The 19,138-nt window shown below is 32.5% G+C and overlaps 1 protein-coding gene across 2 annotated transcripts; it reads left to right on the plus strand.

The window, feature by feature from the left end:
- Positions 1 to 2,477: 2,477 nt before the first annotated feature.
- On the plus strand, positions 2,478 to 6,285 carry LOC121118835 (uncharacterized). 2 transcript variants are annotated; one of them, XR_011780291.1, is made up of 5 exons: positions 2,478 to 2,720; positions 2,822 to 2,902; positions 3,277 to 3,395; positions 5,921 to 5,965; positions 6,113 to 6,285. XR_011780291.1 is itself a non-coding variant. In XM_040713431.2 (4 exons), exons 1-4 carry the CDS (start codon positions 2,533 to 2,535, stop codon positions 6,132 to 6,134), a joined length of 336 nt encoding a protein of 111 aa, XP_040569365.1. In that variant the 5' UTR covers positions 2,478 to 2,532; the 3' UTR covers positions 6,135 to 6,285. The 2 variants fall into 2 exon arrangements, 1 of the variants encoding a protein (XP_040569365.1); XM_040713431.2 differs by lacking the exon at positions 3,277 to 3,395.
- The last annotated feature ends 12,853 nt before the right edge of the window (positions 6,286 to 19,138 follow it).

Below are 19,138 nucleotides of genomic sequence, written 5' to 3' on the forward strand. Positions count from 1 at the left end.
AAAATGATTTATCCGAGTCTAGCAAAAGATCTAGGGGGTTGGGGGGAAGGTGGAAATTCCGACTGATATCCCATTTTTTCTGAGTTTAACATGAAATAACATTTTTGCCTTAAATAAAGGTTAAGCTTTCTTTTTAACTTTTAATCAACTGTGTCCATATTTCCTTTAATGACGGTTTTTAAAGAAAGTAAAATTTATTTATATTGCTAAAAAAGTGTTTATATTAAATAACATTTTTTTAGAAGCGACATATAAATTGACTCTTTTTCTAGTCAGTACATAAATAATACAATATTTTTCCCTGGTTGCACATCAGTAAAAAATGTCAAATGTTATCAACATACATAACATTCCATATTGATAAATTATTTCTAAAATGATTGGAACAAGACTTAATTCAGGCTAAAGGAATTCATTAATAAGCTGTTCTTATTAGAAGAAAGCATACGAAAACGTATAGTTGTTTTAATTCATGCTTGGTGTTGTAAATCGTAAGTCCTTTTGGTATGCCAAAACAAGAAACCAAAAATAAATATGGTTAACCTGACAATTTGAGGATAGCAGCTTAGCTGCTGCTGCTATGAAGTTTCATTAAATTTGCTGTGAGATGAAGGAAAATGCGTATCTAGCAAGTAAATAAAAAGATATTCCTCCGATGGCAGTCATCAATTTCTACTCCGAGTCAAAAACGAGCATAGTCTTATATGTACTGTTCTGTCAGTCCTCATTTATTCGGACCAGTCCAGTCTGACGACTAGTCCCATAAGTCCTTGGGTTGGTCTTCAAGTCCGTCAGTCCCTCTGACTGTCAGTACTTTAAGGGATTTTTAAAAAAATGAAATAAAGTTAGATTACGTCATCAAGAACTGAAATTTATAAGTTTAACATTCATATTCAGAACTGGGATGTCCCGGACTGAGACTATACTGCACGGGGCTGCAGTCTTCAGTCCTAAATAAGGACCGAAAAAAATACTACTTATAACTCCCTTTCAAATTTTCAGCGTAATTATCCATCGTTTATGAACAATATCTACAAAACTCCCACGCTAAAGAAATCCCTAAGATTGACAATACTATCTAGAATTGTATAAAGTAGAACCTGCTGGTATGTAATACAAAAGAGTATCAGGGAGAACAGCAATTTTTTATGATATTCACTGCGATCAGCTATGACAGTAAGAAAATAAACACAAATTCCACTCCGTTTCTATTACACCGATGTTGATTTTCAGTTCTACCGGATGGTCCATTGAAATCGCATCACTTACTAATTCAATGATTAATTAAATTTGAGAGATTGAAATAAATTCCTATTTCGATATAATAAAACATAAATAATTAGTTATAAAACAAAATAAATCTGAGCTCTCTGGCTTACATACAAGTCGAGAAAAAGACACCTGAACGGGATCGAAGAATTTCCATTCGTGCACTTCAAGCAGTTGAGCGTCTCCAGAACCATTGTCTATGACATCAGCAAGTCTAAAACGTTGGAAAGGACAGCGTATCTGCCAATAACGCCTAACTGGACAAGGAGGCGTTAAAGAAAACAGCCCAGGCCTATCCCCTCGAGTCCATGAGGCTCCATGCAAGATATCTTGGGATTTCACAACAGACTCTCCAGAGAGCTAATAAAAAGGGGGGATATAATCTTTTGAGGGGGAGATGCCATTTTTAGCATCAGCAATGAAAGAAACCCATCTCCTACGGTGCAAGACTCTATTGCATGAGCCATTTGACTCTTTTGAACTCTTTTTGACAATTTTGGCTCCCTACACTGACTACACATCTTGGGTGCATATCATGGGAAAGGACTGAAATATCCGTCATCCAAACATCAAGCCTCTCAAAGCTACAGTCAGTGAGGACTGGGACACTATGACAGAGTACTACATCTGCAACGAGTGCCAGGCCTTCTGCCGCCGCCTTGAAGCTATAATTGCCTTAAAGGACACATTTATGATTAAGAGAGCTCAGACACAAATCTATTTATCGTACTCATTTTGTTGAAATTATATGGTACGTTAATACAATAATATGTCGTTGAAGTTTAAACTTCGAAGTGTTCAGATCTTAATGGACCACTCGGTACTCTGAGTCCCACAAGGACTTACACGTGTAGCTCTGCAACAAATCTTCTTTGTTACTATTTTTCTTTTATTGGCAGACGCAATAGTGACTACTTTATATTCAGATGTTATTGTCTTCGATAACGATAGAATAATGATATCAGCTTTGAAAAGTAAAAAAACACTCTATAAATTACCAATTAGGTCATATTTTATACAACTCTAACCCTATCCATGCGGTTTCTTTTGGACACTTTTTTGAAAGGGGAGAAAGGGGAATAAGAGCGGTTGCGTGCTCTTTCTTTTCACGTTTCGGAAAGAGAGAGGAAATGAGGGGAGGGAGAATGAGGGAAAAGAAGAAAAAGAACGCGTTCATAAATATTCCCCCTCCCTAATTCACGTCTATTTAAATTCAGTGAGACAATCCATTTCTCAACAGACACTCTCTCACCTTCAAAGAATATGAACAAAATGAGAAACCTTGGACTTTTATGCCTCGTCTCCTTGATGATCATTGTATTGATTGAGGCACGTGGACTGGGAAGTGGAAAACAAGATGAGGGAGTCATCATGTCCCCGCCAGAGTTTGACCAAGCTATGAAATACCTTTTTAATTTTGATCGATATTATGCGGACGTGGGATATCCAAGGTAAGTTCCTCATTTAATATTCCATGTTCTTCGTACTTGGACGACTTGAGATGAAATAATTAGGGTTTAAACTATGTATGAAAATGGGAATTTATTCGTAGGGAGAGACGAGAAGGCGTTGCATCCGCTCTTAAAAAGCTCTCACAGATTAGACATCATTATTCTGATGCTGGAAGACCTAGGTAAGTGGGATGTAGAGATATGTTGAACAGGAAGCACATATGTACAAGTAATAGAAAGTAGAATCTTCACATCCCTGTATATAGAGTATCATTAGACATTTCATTCACGCAATTTTGCAACCCCGTCCTTGATGGAGGATTTATTAAGTATATTAGAGATTATATGTGTATTTTATTGTGTATATAGTGTAGAAAATTAGATTTCTTTTTCTTTTCTTTTTTTAATATAAAATAAAAACCTTCTCGACTCCCAATTGTATTTACCTTTGAACGAGTAAAACTAATTGGGAAGAAATAGTTGTTGTTTTTATTTAGTAGTTAGTTTATGCGTATGTAACAATTTCTGTTTTTACCTTCACTTAAACCCCGGATAGATATGAATTACCATTTAATCCACGAGAAGAAAAGAGACAAGAGGGAGAAAAAAACCGATAGGTCGATTTTTAGCACTCCAACGTCTAGATAACCGTCTATCACATATGTCAAGACCTAGGTAAACTTACATTATCACCAGACGCTCTATGTGTGAATATGTTCCATCCTTAACTAATCGTACCGTGGAAGCCTTAAAAAAATCTGTTAACTTACATTCTCATGTTGAAACGTTTTTAAATTGCATGTGTATTTACACCCTATATAAATTTCTTGTCATAATCCATTGATGGGTAAGTTGATGTTATGTCCTAAGGGAAAGTTTATTTTTGTTGGTAAAATACGTTGGAAGAAATAAGTATTTGATCCATGTCGATTTTCTAAGTGTTCCCAATGATCATAAAAATTATATGGGATTGAGGTATGGAGATTGTCTAGACCAGTCTATAACCTTAATGTGCTTCTTCTTGAGCCACTCCCGGTGGTTGTACGTGTGGGATTGTCGTAATGGAAGTGGAAAAATAATCGGAAAATGGATCCCTTCGATCCAGTGAAGTTGTTTTTTCTCCTAAGCAGAGAAACACCACCATGCTTGACGCTGGGGATGATGTTTTGTTATTATACTTCTTGTTTTCCCTACTCCAAACACATTTTCTGTTGTTATCATAATACAAAATCGGCAATTGATCAATTATTTATTTTCTTTACTGTGTATATATGTATGTATGCAATATTGTTGGGTTCGGTGTAAGACAGTTATAATTTAAACTAATTATGTCCAACTTTGGAAGGGACCAATATTATAGTAAAATTCGGTCTACAAAATAAATTGATCTTGATCCAGTCTCACGTCATTAAAAACGAAAAAAAAAAGGGAGAGCGATTAATTTTTTTTTTTTTTTGAAGGAGGAAAAAAATAAAATTTTTAGAAAAGGAAATTTCTATCAAAGATTTCGAAAATTAACTTTTAATATGGCATATGCTTTTTCATAAAGATTTTTTTTTTTTTTTTTTCATAGCTGACCTTAGATATTTAAGTCAATATGATTTTGAAAACTTTGAGATTGATAATGACTAATCATATTATTATTCATATAACCATAGTAAATAATATATTTTTTTAAATCAGAGGCGCTTTAAGGCGGTTAAACTCTAATTGAGAGTAGAGAAGTGAGGGTATTTTACAAAAGAGATTTCAGAATATCAACTTACATAAATGAATTCAGTGAGAAAATTCGTAAATTTGTTGTTCATGAGAAGCAAAATTTTATTTTTTTGACTTTCTACAATGAACTAATAAGTAAAATATGCCTTGTCAGATCAAACATTAGCATATAGCCACAATGTAATTATTATTATTTTATTTTTTTTACACACTGTTCAAGATCAGTTAAATATTGATATATAAATACAGGCTTGAAATAGCAATAGAGTATATGAGCAGAACTTATGTATATATTTTTTGTTCGGATGTTCCAAGAAACGCTCTAAACATATATTGAATGTGTATTCTTTTCTTTTCTTTTTTTGGACCAACAAGGGTAGAAAGTTATAAAATGAAAAAGGGAATGGAACTAAAGGAATTGTATAATAAATGTCATCAGAAGTTAAACTATTTTTGAATGAGGTTGATCTATTTACTTTATGTCATTAGAATAATAACTAATAAATAAAGTTTTTTAATTACTTAAGACATTCATTATATTATTGTTTTAAATCAATTACTTCTTTCATTTCTTAATTATTCAACTAATAGAAAAGACAGCCTTAAGGTGATCAAAAAAAAGGAAGAAGAAAATAGTGCACTGTCCATCTATAGAGTATTCCTTTGATATACCCTGTACATTTTAAGGTTAAATATAGGTATATACAGTTCAAATTGTTTTACCCACTTTTATTTTAACTCTTAAGATAAAAAAATCAACTCTTCAGAAAGATAATTTTCGGAGTATTTATGTGTGAACCTTTGCTTATTTATGTATCTTACTTGTTATAAGTGTTATATACGTTGATTGATTGAAATTTTGTTCAACCCTTGGTAAGGAGTGAAGACTATCAGCAGTGGTGGTACATTACCTGCAGAGTGCCATGACAATTTTATGTCCTATCTGTATTTTTGTTATTTTTAATTTTTTGTTTAAATAGTCTCAATCAAATGTTTAATTTATGTTATTTTTCGCGGAGCCCTTGACGATGCACTGCAGAGAACAAAGACTCTGAGGATCTCCGGATGGAAATCCCTGACTTAGTAGTTGGGGATAATTTCCTATCTTTTTAAGGTGGAAAAGTTGAGTACAAATATATACCTTCAGATGTTGATCTTTTAGATGTTAGAATTCCTCTCATTACAGAAAGAAATGGAAAAATATTATTATATATTATTGTAATCATGATTGACACTTCTTTTTATTTCAATATAACATTTTTATTCAAAGAAAATCCTAGTATTTATTATTGTAGCTTATATAATCTTCGTTCATAATGAATCTTTCACTTTTTTTTTCTTCGAAACTCTTTGCTTTGACATCAAAGGGAAAACCTTTTATATTGCGAATTAAAAAAGACCTGAAGCATGTCAGTGTAATCTTGAAATACCTACATAGCTACAACTTAAAATCATTATTAATTAGAAACTTCACTTTTCAGATTCGGAAAGCGAGGGGTGATGGGTATTTGGAGCCCTACTACAATGTAAGTAAATGAATTACTATAGTTTCTTTGGTCAATGGAAGATGGAGTAATTTGAATAAAGAACGCTTAAAATCCCTAAAATTCCATTGGCTCTTAGAAAATATATATTTGTAAAAATAATATGTGATATTTTTTTCTATTTTATAGATTGGATCCGTCTGAATCATAACACCACGAATTGTTGATTTTTATAAATAAAATTATTGTTTCACATATATTTATAGAAATAATATACTTATGAATATAAGATTTTAAAAACATCCAATTTTTTAAATTAACTATTTTCATCATTTGAATCACTAATAAATTGTCAATTTGTATTTATTTTGGTTAATTTTCTGGTTTAAAGGTTCTGGTCTAACAATATTTAATACAATTTCCCGCTTATTTCTTTGTTCTGCTCATTTTTTTTTACTCATTTATATTAAGAACTTTATATAATATTTGATTATATTTTTGTTTCGTCATTGTTAATGTGAATTAGTATTTCTTTCTGCAACTACTTTGAACATTGAAATAAATACTATATATATATTTTAATTATTGCCTCATTTGCTGGATAATACATTATTGGTAAAAAAAAAGAAGATTAGAGTCGCTGCCATGTTGTTGTTACAGAGTGTGTATGGAATAATGTACCTATATTTAATAAAAGCAATACAGCAATATCTGCAAGATGGTACTCAAGTACTAACTTATAGTATTAAACAATATTTAACGCAAAAGGATGCTATTATCTACGGCTATTTTTGATTGAAACATTTTGATTGACTAAAGTTCTGAAAATAATTGATTCTATAAAAAGAAAAAAAATGGAATGACTTTCAGATCAAAGTCAAGTTGCAAGTCATTGATTTTGTGATCAAGTCGAGTTGCAAGTAGTCAAAGCTTCTACTAATAACACCTCAACAAATTATCAATGTTACTCTTTGTCCTTCATGAGCACTCATCGTTACTTGTATTTAAATATACTCTCCTCAAAAATGGAAGGATACACATAACAGATTTGGAAATTTAAAAAACTTTTTTCAAATCCCATCTTTCAATCAATTTTTCCCGAATAAGGACAAATTTTACAACTCTATGACTCATAACTCAACAGACTTTACATCCAGGTTCTGTAGACATGGGTATTACAGAATGTACAATAACTTTAAAATAAGTCATTTAATCCTATTGATGAATTGCTATAACGATGAAATTTGGAGATTCATCATTTATTATATTTAATTAAGGGCATTTTATAACTCCTAAAGTTTTTTTGGTTGCAAATTCTACAGATATTAATTAAATACAAGGTCTTCAATCCTCTTCTTCTTGCACTCAGTTTGCAACTTTGAATCATTTATTATCACTATATAATGAGGGGAATAGGACACCTACACCAAGATATTCGCAGAGGTAGATTGGAGAGGCTGTAGCCCCTTCCCCTAAAAAAATATATTTTTTTTTCTTTTTTTAAATTAAAACTTTAAACTTAATTTTTGTGAGCAGTTGTAAATTTATATTTTTAATTTTCTTAGGCAAAAAAATTAATTTTTGGATTAATTTTTAAATAATTCCAAACCCCCCTCCCAATAAATAAAACGCCTGTCTTCCCCTCCCCCTGGTGACAACTTTTAAGATATTTTTCCGCCAAACTATTTACCCCATCCTTTTTTATCGTTATTATTGAGAACTTCAGCCAGAAAACAATAGAGGGCTGTTATTAGAAACGGTTGTTGGACAATCATACTTTTGAGAGTCCGAATCAGAAAGTAATTAGACAGGGGCGTCCGTATAATTGTATTTTAGTGGTGGATTCAGGAAAATTAAATTTTTTGGAAAAAAATTGAAAAATCTGGCGCTTTTTATAGAAAGTTATAATTTCTGGAAAAAAAATGTCAAAAAAAATTTTTTTTTTTTTTTTTTTTTAAATAATTTACAAAATTAAATTTTACGGGAAAAAAATTGTAAAAATACATTCTCATTCTTAGAAAATAATTATTTTGGAAAATAAGTTTCAAACATTAAATTTCAAATATTTAATTTATTGCTCTGCTGAATAATTTGCCCGAATGTCGAAAAAAGTTTTTATTAAAAAGAAAAAAAATCCTTAAATTGGATATCTACGTCCCCTTCAACCACCCTCTAGTGAAGCCTCTGTTAGGAGATGCAAAATAGGGATGATTTAGTTACTTTCTAACAGTTCTCTTTATCGGCAAAAATGATCCATAAACATTTTCATACATATAAAAGCAAAATCTTTCGACTCTGGGTCTGAGGGACTCCTTTCGCTAGATAGATTAAAATATATAAAAGGACTTCATTCTAAAAATACATAGTGAGCATCAAAAGCCAAGGTTTAGGAAGCAAAGTGTGCTAAATTACTTCCCTTCACTACCTCTTTACAGGTTATTTATCAAAAGTATATAAGTTATCTTTACTTGTATCTTTGGGTATATCTCAGGATGGCTAACACTCTGCATGTAAAATTTGCTTTTATGGAGACATGCTCACATAGATTATAAAAATATATAATTTAAATAAATTGCAGTGATAAGTGATGACGTCAAGAGAAGCCTAATACATCACTAATATGTACTTAGAGTTGGGAATTTCTGAGAGGGCAAGGAAAAGATAGGAGGGAGACAAATGGTATTGCTAAAAAAGATCCATGTGAACTTCAACTGCCTGTCATATGACTTTGGGTGTGTGTGTGGGGGGGGTTATGAGAAATTGTATTTCTGCCATAAAGAGAAAAACCTTCAACATTTATTGTAGTGCAGGACGCAGGACAAGTATATGTAAACATATATTGTATTATGTATTTAAAGAAAATTACAACAAAATTAGCCCGAAAATCAATACTCAGCAACGATTTATTAAATAGTTGGAAGAAAAAGAGCACATGTACCAATAGTTTTCCCTTCTCTAATCTTAAAACTGTTATTTTCTTCTTGTTTTGTCTGGATTCAATTAATACCTACGTTTGTAGGAGTGAATGTGTAAAAAAACGGGGAGGATAATTATCTATGAATAAAAGGATATTAGTACAAGCGCAGGAGTCCTAGAACCATAATGAGTTACATAAAATAGATATTTAATCAATTATTAAGTATGACATCTCAGGGGCGTCCTCAGGGGGGGGGTGCTGGAGGGACTGTACCCCAAAGAAGATGTTTGGACTAAAAATTTGTTTTCGTCTGCAATATAAAAATTTTATGAGAAAATTGGGGCTAAATTTTTTTTAATGGTTGTTCTTTCTTACAAATAGGTCAATTGACCCAATTATGCAGCAGGGCTATTAAAATCAAGCCCCTCTCCACATAAATATATATATATAATCCTGAAAACGCCCCTAAATCTCATCAAAGAGAATGAATATATATGATTTGCTTTTTATAAAGGTTACTAGAATAGAAAAGAGACATTCTAAAGGTATGTACAGGGCTCTAATCAAACCCCAGTAGTATTTATCTGTCTATTAATGGCATGTAGCTTTAGCTAGCCTCTTAAGTAAACCCCTTATCACGGCACTGATTCGATAACACTTTCAAAAATTCAAATCCCACTCTCCCTTCATGTCAACCAACGCACAAATTATCAGACTAAGCCCCTATTTGAAGATATCCTCGTTCATTACTTCTATTCGATAAGCAAAAAATAATGCGTTTATTCATAGTTTTCTTTCCGTCCATTGTTTTTTTTTAACAAAACAACGACCACGTCATCAATTTTTGTTCAAACTTGGTTGACTACCAAAGAACTCCCCTCCTAGAGCTAATACAGATGACGTAGTACTTTCGTGACAAATGCAAATTTGTCTTCCCTTTGAAGAATTGATATTGAAAATGAGTAGTTAGTTATAAATTAATTCAAGTTATTCTCAGCTCTCCTTAGAAGAAATAACTATATTTTCTAGGGAAATTTGTTTGTAAAAATATATATATATATATATCAAGGAATCATGATTTCACCCCATATTTTGTCCTGGGATAGAAGATGTCTTCGTAGAACTAGTAAATTGTAACGATTAAATAAACGCCTAAATGAACGATTGGAAAGATATTTCCCCTTTTTTTTTCCTTCAGGAGCACAAAAATTAACAAAAAGTATGAAGGTTGCTTATTTTTAGAGATTCTAATAGTATAGTCCGTCGTTATATTTAAAAAAAATGATAATTTACATGGTAACCCGGACAATTTGAAAAATGTTTCGGAGGAGAGGAGCTAAGCTGTATTGGCAGTTCATTAAGTAAGCTGCACGCACCTATGAGATGAAGGATATAAACACAAAGCCCACTCAACATCTAAAAATGATGTAGGTAAGAATAAAAGGGATGTGGATCCTCAATTCTAATCTGAGTCCAAAAGGTCTTACAATTATAAATAGAGATGCTAATTTTGAGCAATTACAGGTATATTAAAAAAACGAAAATCAACATGGTAACCCTGACAATTTGAAAAAATGTTTTGAAGGAGAGCAGCATAGCTTTTATGACGTTTGTTTATGTCAGGTATAAGCAGCTGTGACGAAGGGGAGAAGGAAATAAACAAGGACATTAGAAAAAAATACTCCGATGTCAGTCCTCAATTCTACACTGAGTCTAACAAGGACTTACAATCATAACTCCACAACAAATCCTCAAAATTACTCTCTGTCCATTAGGAGCACACAAAAATGTCCAATAAGTTGTCTTTAATTATATGAAGTAGAAAACTAAGTTTACTCTTCAGAAATAAAAAATAACAGCAGCATCACAGGAAAAGAATAATTACTCATCCGTTGGCCAACTCCAAAAAATGGGCCAGCTAAAAAATTCACCCGATTTATATGACAACTTATAGTTCCATAACAAATCCTCAAGTTACTTTCCAAATTTCACGGTCTATTGATTATATTTTAACTTATTTTTCGCTATTCAAAGATAAAAGAGTAATGATGACAGCTTTGATAAATAAATAATTCTTTTGAGGTAGCAATTTAAAAAAAAAAAAGTAATCTTCAATTATCCCATTTTTTAAGCCCCTGCTCATTTTCTACTCAATCTTTATACCTGCATATTATAACATAGACACCTTGTGAATGCTTCTTGTTGGAGAATATAAAATAAGCCGTGTAAATATCAGAGATTCGTTGATGTTTTTTAAAGCCAAAATGACTTAAAATCAATAATGATTGTGAGGTATATTTATGTATGCCATTAGAGATCAAATGTGACAATGTGTTTTTTCTTTACAACAGTAGGATTAGGTTGTAGTTGTCATTTATGTTGTTAATATAAAAAAATAGTGAAACATGTCACGGATTTAAGACCAGTATTATATTAATATTAGCTATCCATAAATCTTGCAAAAAAATTATTAGAGAAAGAGAAAGTGCTTACAGACAAAATATGAAATACTTCTTTTTATTGATTATTATTTCATTCCACGTCTAATTGATGATCGTGTACTGGACGTGACAGCATAATTGGCCTTTTCCCATAAGTAATTAAACTAGTGTTATAAATAAAAAGAGTTTTATTTTTTGTTTCTAAATAAATTTACATAGTTTTGAAAGTCATATTAAATAGGTGACGTCCCATATTCTCCATACATAAAAAAAATGTCTTCTTTTCTTGTTTATCTTTAAATAACTTTTTATTGAGAGATTTTAGAAGGGTATTTAGTTCATACAAAAAGATGCCAAATTAATTTAACACCATATCTTATTTTATAAAAGTGGAGGATGAGGGGGGTTAGATAATTAATCTAGGGCAATTTTTGCAAAGGTATGAAAATATTAGTTTTTTTTAATATATCCGGTTTCAATTATATGATTTGAACAAACCGTACAATTTAAAGATTATTTTATGACACTAAATCCTATGACATCAATTTCAGCTTTTTAGCAAAATTATAAGTAGAATTATTAGCGTTCCTAGATTTTTATGATTTCAAATTATGAAAAAGAATGAAAAATACCGTTTTTTGTATATTATAAATTGAAGCAATGAATTGATTTTTATAAATCGCACCAATAAAAACTCAGGAACTAAATTGCAATAAGTTTAGTTTGTTAAAATAATGTGTGAAACCATTTTTGGGAATATTTATATATATATATATATTCGTATGTTGTAGCACTTGTACGGAGTGGTCTATTATAATCTGAGCACTTTGAATATTAAACTTAAAATATATATGATTTATTAATTAATAATAGTATTTCAACAAAATTAATACTATAAATAGATTTGTGTCTGAGCTCTCTTAATCATTAAGGTAGCGGCAATGAGGACGTATAGTTGGCGGCGGATGTCCTTTCATAGATTTAGTCCTCTGTTATTGTGTCCTAGTACTGGCTGACAGTGGTTTTGAGGGATTCAGAAATTGAATAACGGACACTGCAAGCCTTCTACTCAACATGCACCCTCAATGAGGACATATAGTTGGGGGTGGAAGGCCTTTCATAGATTTAGTCCTCTGTTATTGTGTGTAAGCCTTCTACTCAATATGCCTCCAAAGGTGTAGTACAGGGGATTGGAATCAGGGCTATAGGGAGAGCCAAAAGTGTCAAAAGAGAGATCAAAGGAACTCCAAATACTCATTCAAAGTTCTTGCAAAGTATGAGATGGGTTTCTTTCATTGCTGGTGTCAAAAGTGGCTTTTCATCCTCACAAGGTTGTTTCCACCAACTTTTTTGATTGCTCTCTAGACAGTCTGGAGTGAAACCCCAAGATCTTTTGCATGGGCATTGGTCCCTCAAGGACTTTGGCCGAGGCTGTTTTCTTTTACTCCTCTGGATCCAGTTTGGACTTTTTGATATCCCTTATTCTTCTCTGATGTTTTCGGAATCGCAGATGCCGTAGACGGTGGTCCTGGAGACACTCAACTGCTGTGAGTGCGCGAAGGGAAATTCTATTCATATTTTAGACGTGTACGTAAGCTAGAGATCTGATTTTTGTTTGTTTTGTTACTATTTTTTTAGCCGCGAATATATGGAAATATGAGTGAATTTCAATCATTTATTAATGATTGAATTAGTAAGTGTTCATATTTCAATGCCCACCCGGTATCTCAAGTTATACTGTATCTTTGTGTCTACTATTTTCCATAGCTAACGTTCATTGCCACAGACTTAATATTTTAATTTACTACAGCTTCGTCATGCCAAACTTTAAATCGCAATCCCTTTGTCGTCTATCAAAATGAATTTATACCATCATCTTAAATTCCTTGTTCTTATGTTTTCAATTTAAAAATTATACCAATACTAATTTTCGCACCGGAACCGAACAATGCACCCTACATACTCCCTCGATGATTTATGCAAAACGCCTCGGAAACTTCATAAATGTGGCTTGTTATTTCATACATATAAAAATATGAATATAATATTTATCAGGGAGTACCTTACACAGTGGTCCCTGTATACAGGCTTGATCCAAACATTGATTGCAAACATCCTAATACTTACAACTAATTCATCAGTTTAGAATATTCTTTGTATTTAGTCCTTATTATATATACATGTTATGGACAATTGAGTGGTCATTTTACGTTCATTAACATTCTCAGGTGAAATGTTTGTGAGTATTTTGTTAGTTAAACAATTCATAGCAAACAATAATTAAACAATTTATTATTAAGGATTTGATTATGATACCATTTAATTACAAGGAATTTTTTTAATTTTGTGCACTTTGATTGATATATATTGTGTTCGGACAATCAAACTATTGCATGATAAAAATTGTCATGAGAGACCCAATTTTATTTTACAAAATATACCTCGGCCAACAGGTTGTGCATGTGTAAAGCTGGTCCCTAAGGGGAATAAGAGCCGATTGCCGCCGCTATCTTGAGTATAAAGACCCCTTCTTATATAATCTAGTACATCCCGGTCCCTGAGTTATGCAAGCAGTCCACAAGGTGGGTCATTGCCCACCACCACCGCTTCCTTGAGCATTAAGGATCCCTTTTAATATTTATAATACACCTCAGCCCACTGTTTTTATAAGTGAACTCCTAGTTAAAAAACTTGGATCAAAACTACCATTCCATCGTGAATTTTCCACATTGCCCGTCAACATGTATGTTTAACATCGTCTTGTCATTAAATAATACCTCAAATTTTTCATAACTTAATAAGTATGATACTTACGAGATAAAGAATAGTTGGTATGAAACTACTGTATTATTTCGGTTCTTTATTCTTTCTTTTTTATTTGGAAAACTTACTGAACACAATAAAATAAAGGTAACAACATAAAAAATGTTTGCAATTTCGGAAAAAGCTTATAACATTTTTAATTTTAATTTTGATCTGTTTGAAAAAAAAAAATACCTTGTCTCGTTCCACATTTTATTTTTCTATTGATAAGGATTAGTATTTAATTATGATGTATTAGTTTATTCATTCAACTGTTTCCTAATTATGTATGTTCTAGTAGATAATGAATACTTTTGATTATTTATTATGACCAACATAAATTGTGTATAATTTGTGGAGACTCTTGAGTGAAAATTTTGTGAAAAATACTAACAGATCAGGTTACATTAAAGCAAACTTCTTGATGACGTAGTAAAAAAATGTTTATTTATATCCATATCCGTCGAAGAGATTTTTTTCTTTTTTGACGGGTGAAGATCTACCCAATGAAACTTAAAGAAATACTCACAACTCGAGCTGTGATAGGATTTTTTTTACAAAGGTAAGACTGTGTTTCATTCTAATAATCATTTGAAATTGTTTTTATTAATAAATAGTGACTGTATTTACGAGGATGACAAAATGGAAGTCAAAAAACTTCTTATACTGAAAATACTTGCCCACCAGAAGACCCCAAACCAAGATATCCAAAAACCTTAAGATCAGCCTGTCGTCCACGTATGGCATTAAAAAGTGATTGGAAATCTAATGAACAGTCGCGTAAAAATCTGTTCTAGGTCGAAAACGAACTCTAAGAACAAAGACCATGATTATTCGTGTCAAAAATCGCCTTATTAGAAATGGCCAAGAATGGGAGTGTGAACTTGGGACCAAAATCAAGAGCAAGGAGGAAGAAACATCTAATTACGATTGCCTAAGAAAAATAGGATTTCAAGAGCCAAGGTTCTTGCAAATGGGTCCAAGAACATTTGGCCTCTCTGGGCCTTCATATTAATCCTTCGGATTATTTCATATAGGTAAAGATAGAAGGAGTAAAAAATAGCTGCTAATCTGTTCGCTGGCGTCTTGAGGCTGTTGTTGCTTGTAAAAAAGAGCTTATTGAATAAAAAATATAGTGGATGAGCTAAAGCTTAGTCAGGGAGCGCTCTAGAGACTAAATTACTCCATGGCTCAATGGTTATCTCTACAAATTTAGGGTTGAAATCCCAAGCATTTTTAGCGTGTTGTTGGAAATCTGAATAATGTTTGTTTTATTTTCAATTTTTTTTCATTAATATTTTATTCTTGATGAGAGAGCATCCAAGTATCTGCAAATGTTCTCAAGAAAAACAGAGAGTACCAATAAGAGTTTGCTGGGTATTATTTATTTATGTATTAATATAAACAAGAGTGTTTGTTCTTGGACGCTTAATTACTCCAGTCAATGTTGGATACTAGCGCAAGTAATGATAAACTAAGAATTTACATCAAATATGAATCAAGTGTATGATAAACACAACACAATACAAACACATTTCAGTCTCTGGGATGGATAAACACGAGTGATAAGACAATTAATCAGAATCGACAATCGGTTTTTTTTTTTACTGTAATCGGGATCGAGAAAATAATTTTTAATTTACAATTCAAATTCTTATTTATTACAAGTATTTAATTATTTATTACTTTTCCAAGTTATGAAAAAATAACCATAACTATATTTTTTGAAAAAATATTCAAATTTGAAATTTAATTTAATTTTTCAATTTTTTTTTTCAAATTTTTATCAAAAATATTTAATATCTGGTTTTATTTACTAGATATTTTATACTTAAGTTTAAATTTTGTAATTTTTTTCCACAAAATTTAATTTCTTGAGAATAACCATGGGTTTTTGAAATTTTTTTCATTTATTATTATTTAAAATGTTAAAGAATTGGAATCAGCATCTGGAATTTTCACTAGAATAGTATTAGAATCAGCAATGGGATTTTTTGGGAATTGTCCGATGACTAATAAACACCCTAGGGAAGCAACGTGAGTTAACTGCTGTGTTGTGAGTATTCAGTTGTATCTATAAAACCGACAAACATTAAGCCTATCATTCACCATCCATCAAGCTATATCTTATTCCATATAACCCAGAACAAAATAGTAATATATATACTGATAAAAAGTTTATTAAATCGTTAAGCATTTACATTATCCAAAAAATAAACTAAAAAGTCCTTGTTTGGTTATGTAGAATTATATTCCAAAAATATAATACCATAAAATGTGAAATGAATTCTTATAAACATATCAAAAGGAATAAATACTTATTTAAAAAATTAAAAACATGTTTCCTGCTTTTTATGTTTATTTTTCCTCATAAGTTGAATGACTTTTTTTTAAACAAAGTCAAATAATAAAAAAAAGGAAAAATTAAACTAATTATTTAAAAAAGTTTTATTATATAATAGCTTGATTGATTCCTTAGAAAAGGTTCAAGCCATGTTTGTGTCGTTTTTTCTTTCATTGGGAGATAACGAGAACTACGAATGCAAAATCAAAAGACTTGGCCTCATCCCTTTGTCGCATAGATGTGCAATTAAAGATATTATTACATTACACCAAATTTTGAGTACAAAGATGAACCTATCTCCCCCAACCTGGATACTAAATAAAGGCCACAAAACGAGACTCTCCATTCAAAACACAATCTACCTACCAAAACCAAAGATTGGCATTTGTAAGAATATTTTCTATTACAGATATATTATTCTTTGAAACAAAATACCCTTTTGCTTTTGCCAGGGAAGTGAGGCTGACCTCAAGCAATTTTTAGTAAATTCTTTTTTTGTGTGACACTTTCTTCCCCTTTTCAATGTCACGTTTTTTTACGTTTTTGTCTTTTATATTTTAATATTTGTATTATAAATCCATCACTATTATTAAGAAGGATAATTTTTATATTTTATAAATAAGTCGACCTTTATCAGCTTTGTTATTCGCCGCTGTTCGGGGAAAAAAATGTATATATATATATGTTTATACTTTTTTTATACAAGGAAATTCGCATTTTTTTAACAACATGTCGTTTTATATGAGTCCACCATTCAGTGCCGGTCCAAGCTGTTATTACACCCTAGCAAACCCTGTCCAAAAAAAGTAAAGTTGACAAAAAATCCAAATAAGATATTCATTAAGGCGACACACACAGTAATACAAATAAATACCAATGATCAAAACAAATAATATAATATCCTAATATAGAAATGGTGTTTAATAATAGATGGTACTATATTTTTTAAATTCACCTCATTTTCAGTTATTGCCAACCCTGGAAAGACAGCTGTCAAAATTTCATGACAAACTGTTCTTTATTTTATGAGCTATTTCAATAGCTTGAAGAGTGTTACAGGGACTATGTTCCATCAGAAACAACAATTACCACGTTGGTTTGCTGACTTCAAACGTGGTCGTAGAGACACCAATGATACAAAACACAGTGTACGTCCAAATGAGGCGGTAGCACCATACAACATCAAAAAATCGTTTGGAATGATCAGAAAATGAAGTTGCTTATCAGTTAACTGATATCGTAAAAATATCTTGAGAACGTGTTGCCCTTATATTGCATGAGTATTTATCCATGGGAAGCTCTGTTCAAAGAAGGTGCCACATTTGCTCACTATGGACCAAAAACAAAAACGTGCAGATGATTCTGAGCAGTGTTTGGTAATGTTTAACGGTCAAACTGAAATTCTTGCATCGGTATGAAACGCGGATCACTTCACTCCAAAATCAAAACGATCATCATCTGAGTGAACAGAAAGTCTTAGTTGGACTCAAAGTGTAATTGAGAATCAACATTGGAGTAGTTCTTGCCTTTTGGAATTTTTATTTCCTTCCCCTGCATTGACAGATAAGTTGATTCCTTCCAAATTGATGAAGTAAACAACAATAAACATTTCTCAAATCTTTCTTCCTGAGTCAGTAAGAAGCAAAAAGGCAGAGGATCTAATACCTTCTGGATGCCAAAATTGAGGTAGCAGAGATTATGGACACTGCGAAGTGCTCCATTTATGAAAAAGGATGGAAAAGACCTCTCAAGGAAAGAAGAAAGTGGGGGACACAGCTTGAAAAGGGATTCTGAGTTTCTGGGGAACTTGAAGTAGAAGATCAAGGACGACCCCTCAAAATCCATTAATCGCCTCTCTAACGAGTTTAACGTGGACGAGGGAACAATCAAGAGGGATGTGAAGGAGGATTTAGGGCTGTCCTCTTACACAAGGACCCCACGCCACCTGTTGACGGACACTCTGAAGGAAATGATACTGTAGAGGTGCAAGAAAGTTCGTGAGTGGATCAAAAGAATAAAATAAAAAATTTCACTGACGAGAAGATTTTCACTGTGGACCACGTCCAAAGCCATCAAAACAACCGTTGGCTAGGGGGATCACCAGAAGAGGTCAAGGGAGTGTTCTGTACAAAACATCCGGCCCAAAAAATGGTCCTGAGGGGCGTGGTGTCTGACGGCAAGAAAATGCCTCCCTTCTTTTTTAAAGCTGGGGAGAAAATTGGCCAGGAGGCGTACTACAAGGTGGCGAGGCTCACCATACTGCCATGGCTCAAGGCTACCTACCTAGTGGACAACTATGTGGGGACCCAAAATGGTGCATCCTCACACACATCGGCCAAATCCCACAAGTTCTGCGCCTACAACATGGCTGATTTTCGGCACAAGGACATGTGGCCCTCATCTTCGCCGGATTTGAACCCATTGGAGTTTGCTGTGGGGGCACTTTCGAGAGAGATACTAACTTGACATCTCACCTGAACGTGGACTCTCTGAAGGCCGCCATTGTGAAGGAGTGGAACAACATGTCTGAGAAGTTCATCGTCAACTCCTGCAAGGCTTTCCGCCGCCTTGTGGAAGCTGTGATTGCGGCTGAGGGGGACCATATTGAGTGAACATGTTCACAAAGGTCGTGTCTCAAAGTTTTGTTCACAAAAATCGAAATTGTTGATATTTTTCTAAAATCAGTCATTCAGTCCACGTTTTACTTCCGA

The sequence above is a fragment of the Lepeophtheirus salmonis genome, chromosome 5 (assembly GCF_016086655.4).
Source record: "Lepeophtheirus salmonis chromosome 5, UVic_Lsal_1.4, whole genome shotgun sequence".
NCBI lineage: Eukaryota > Metazoa > Arthropoda > Copepoda > Siphonostomatoida > Caligidae > Lepeophtheirus > Lepeophtheirus salmonis.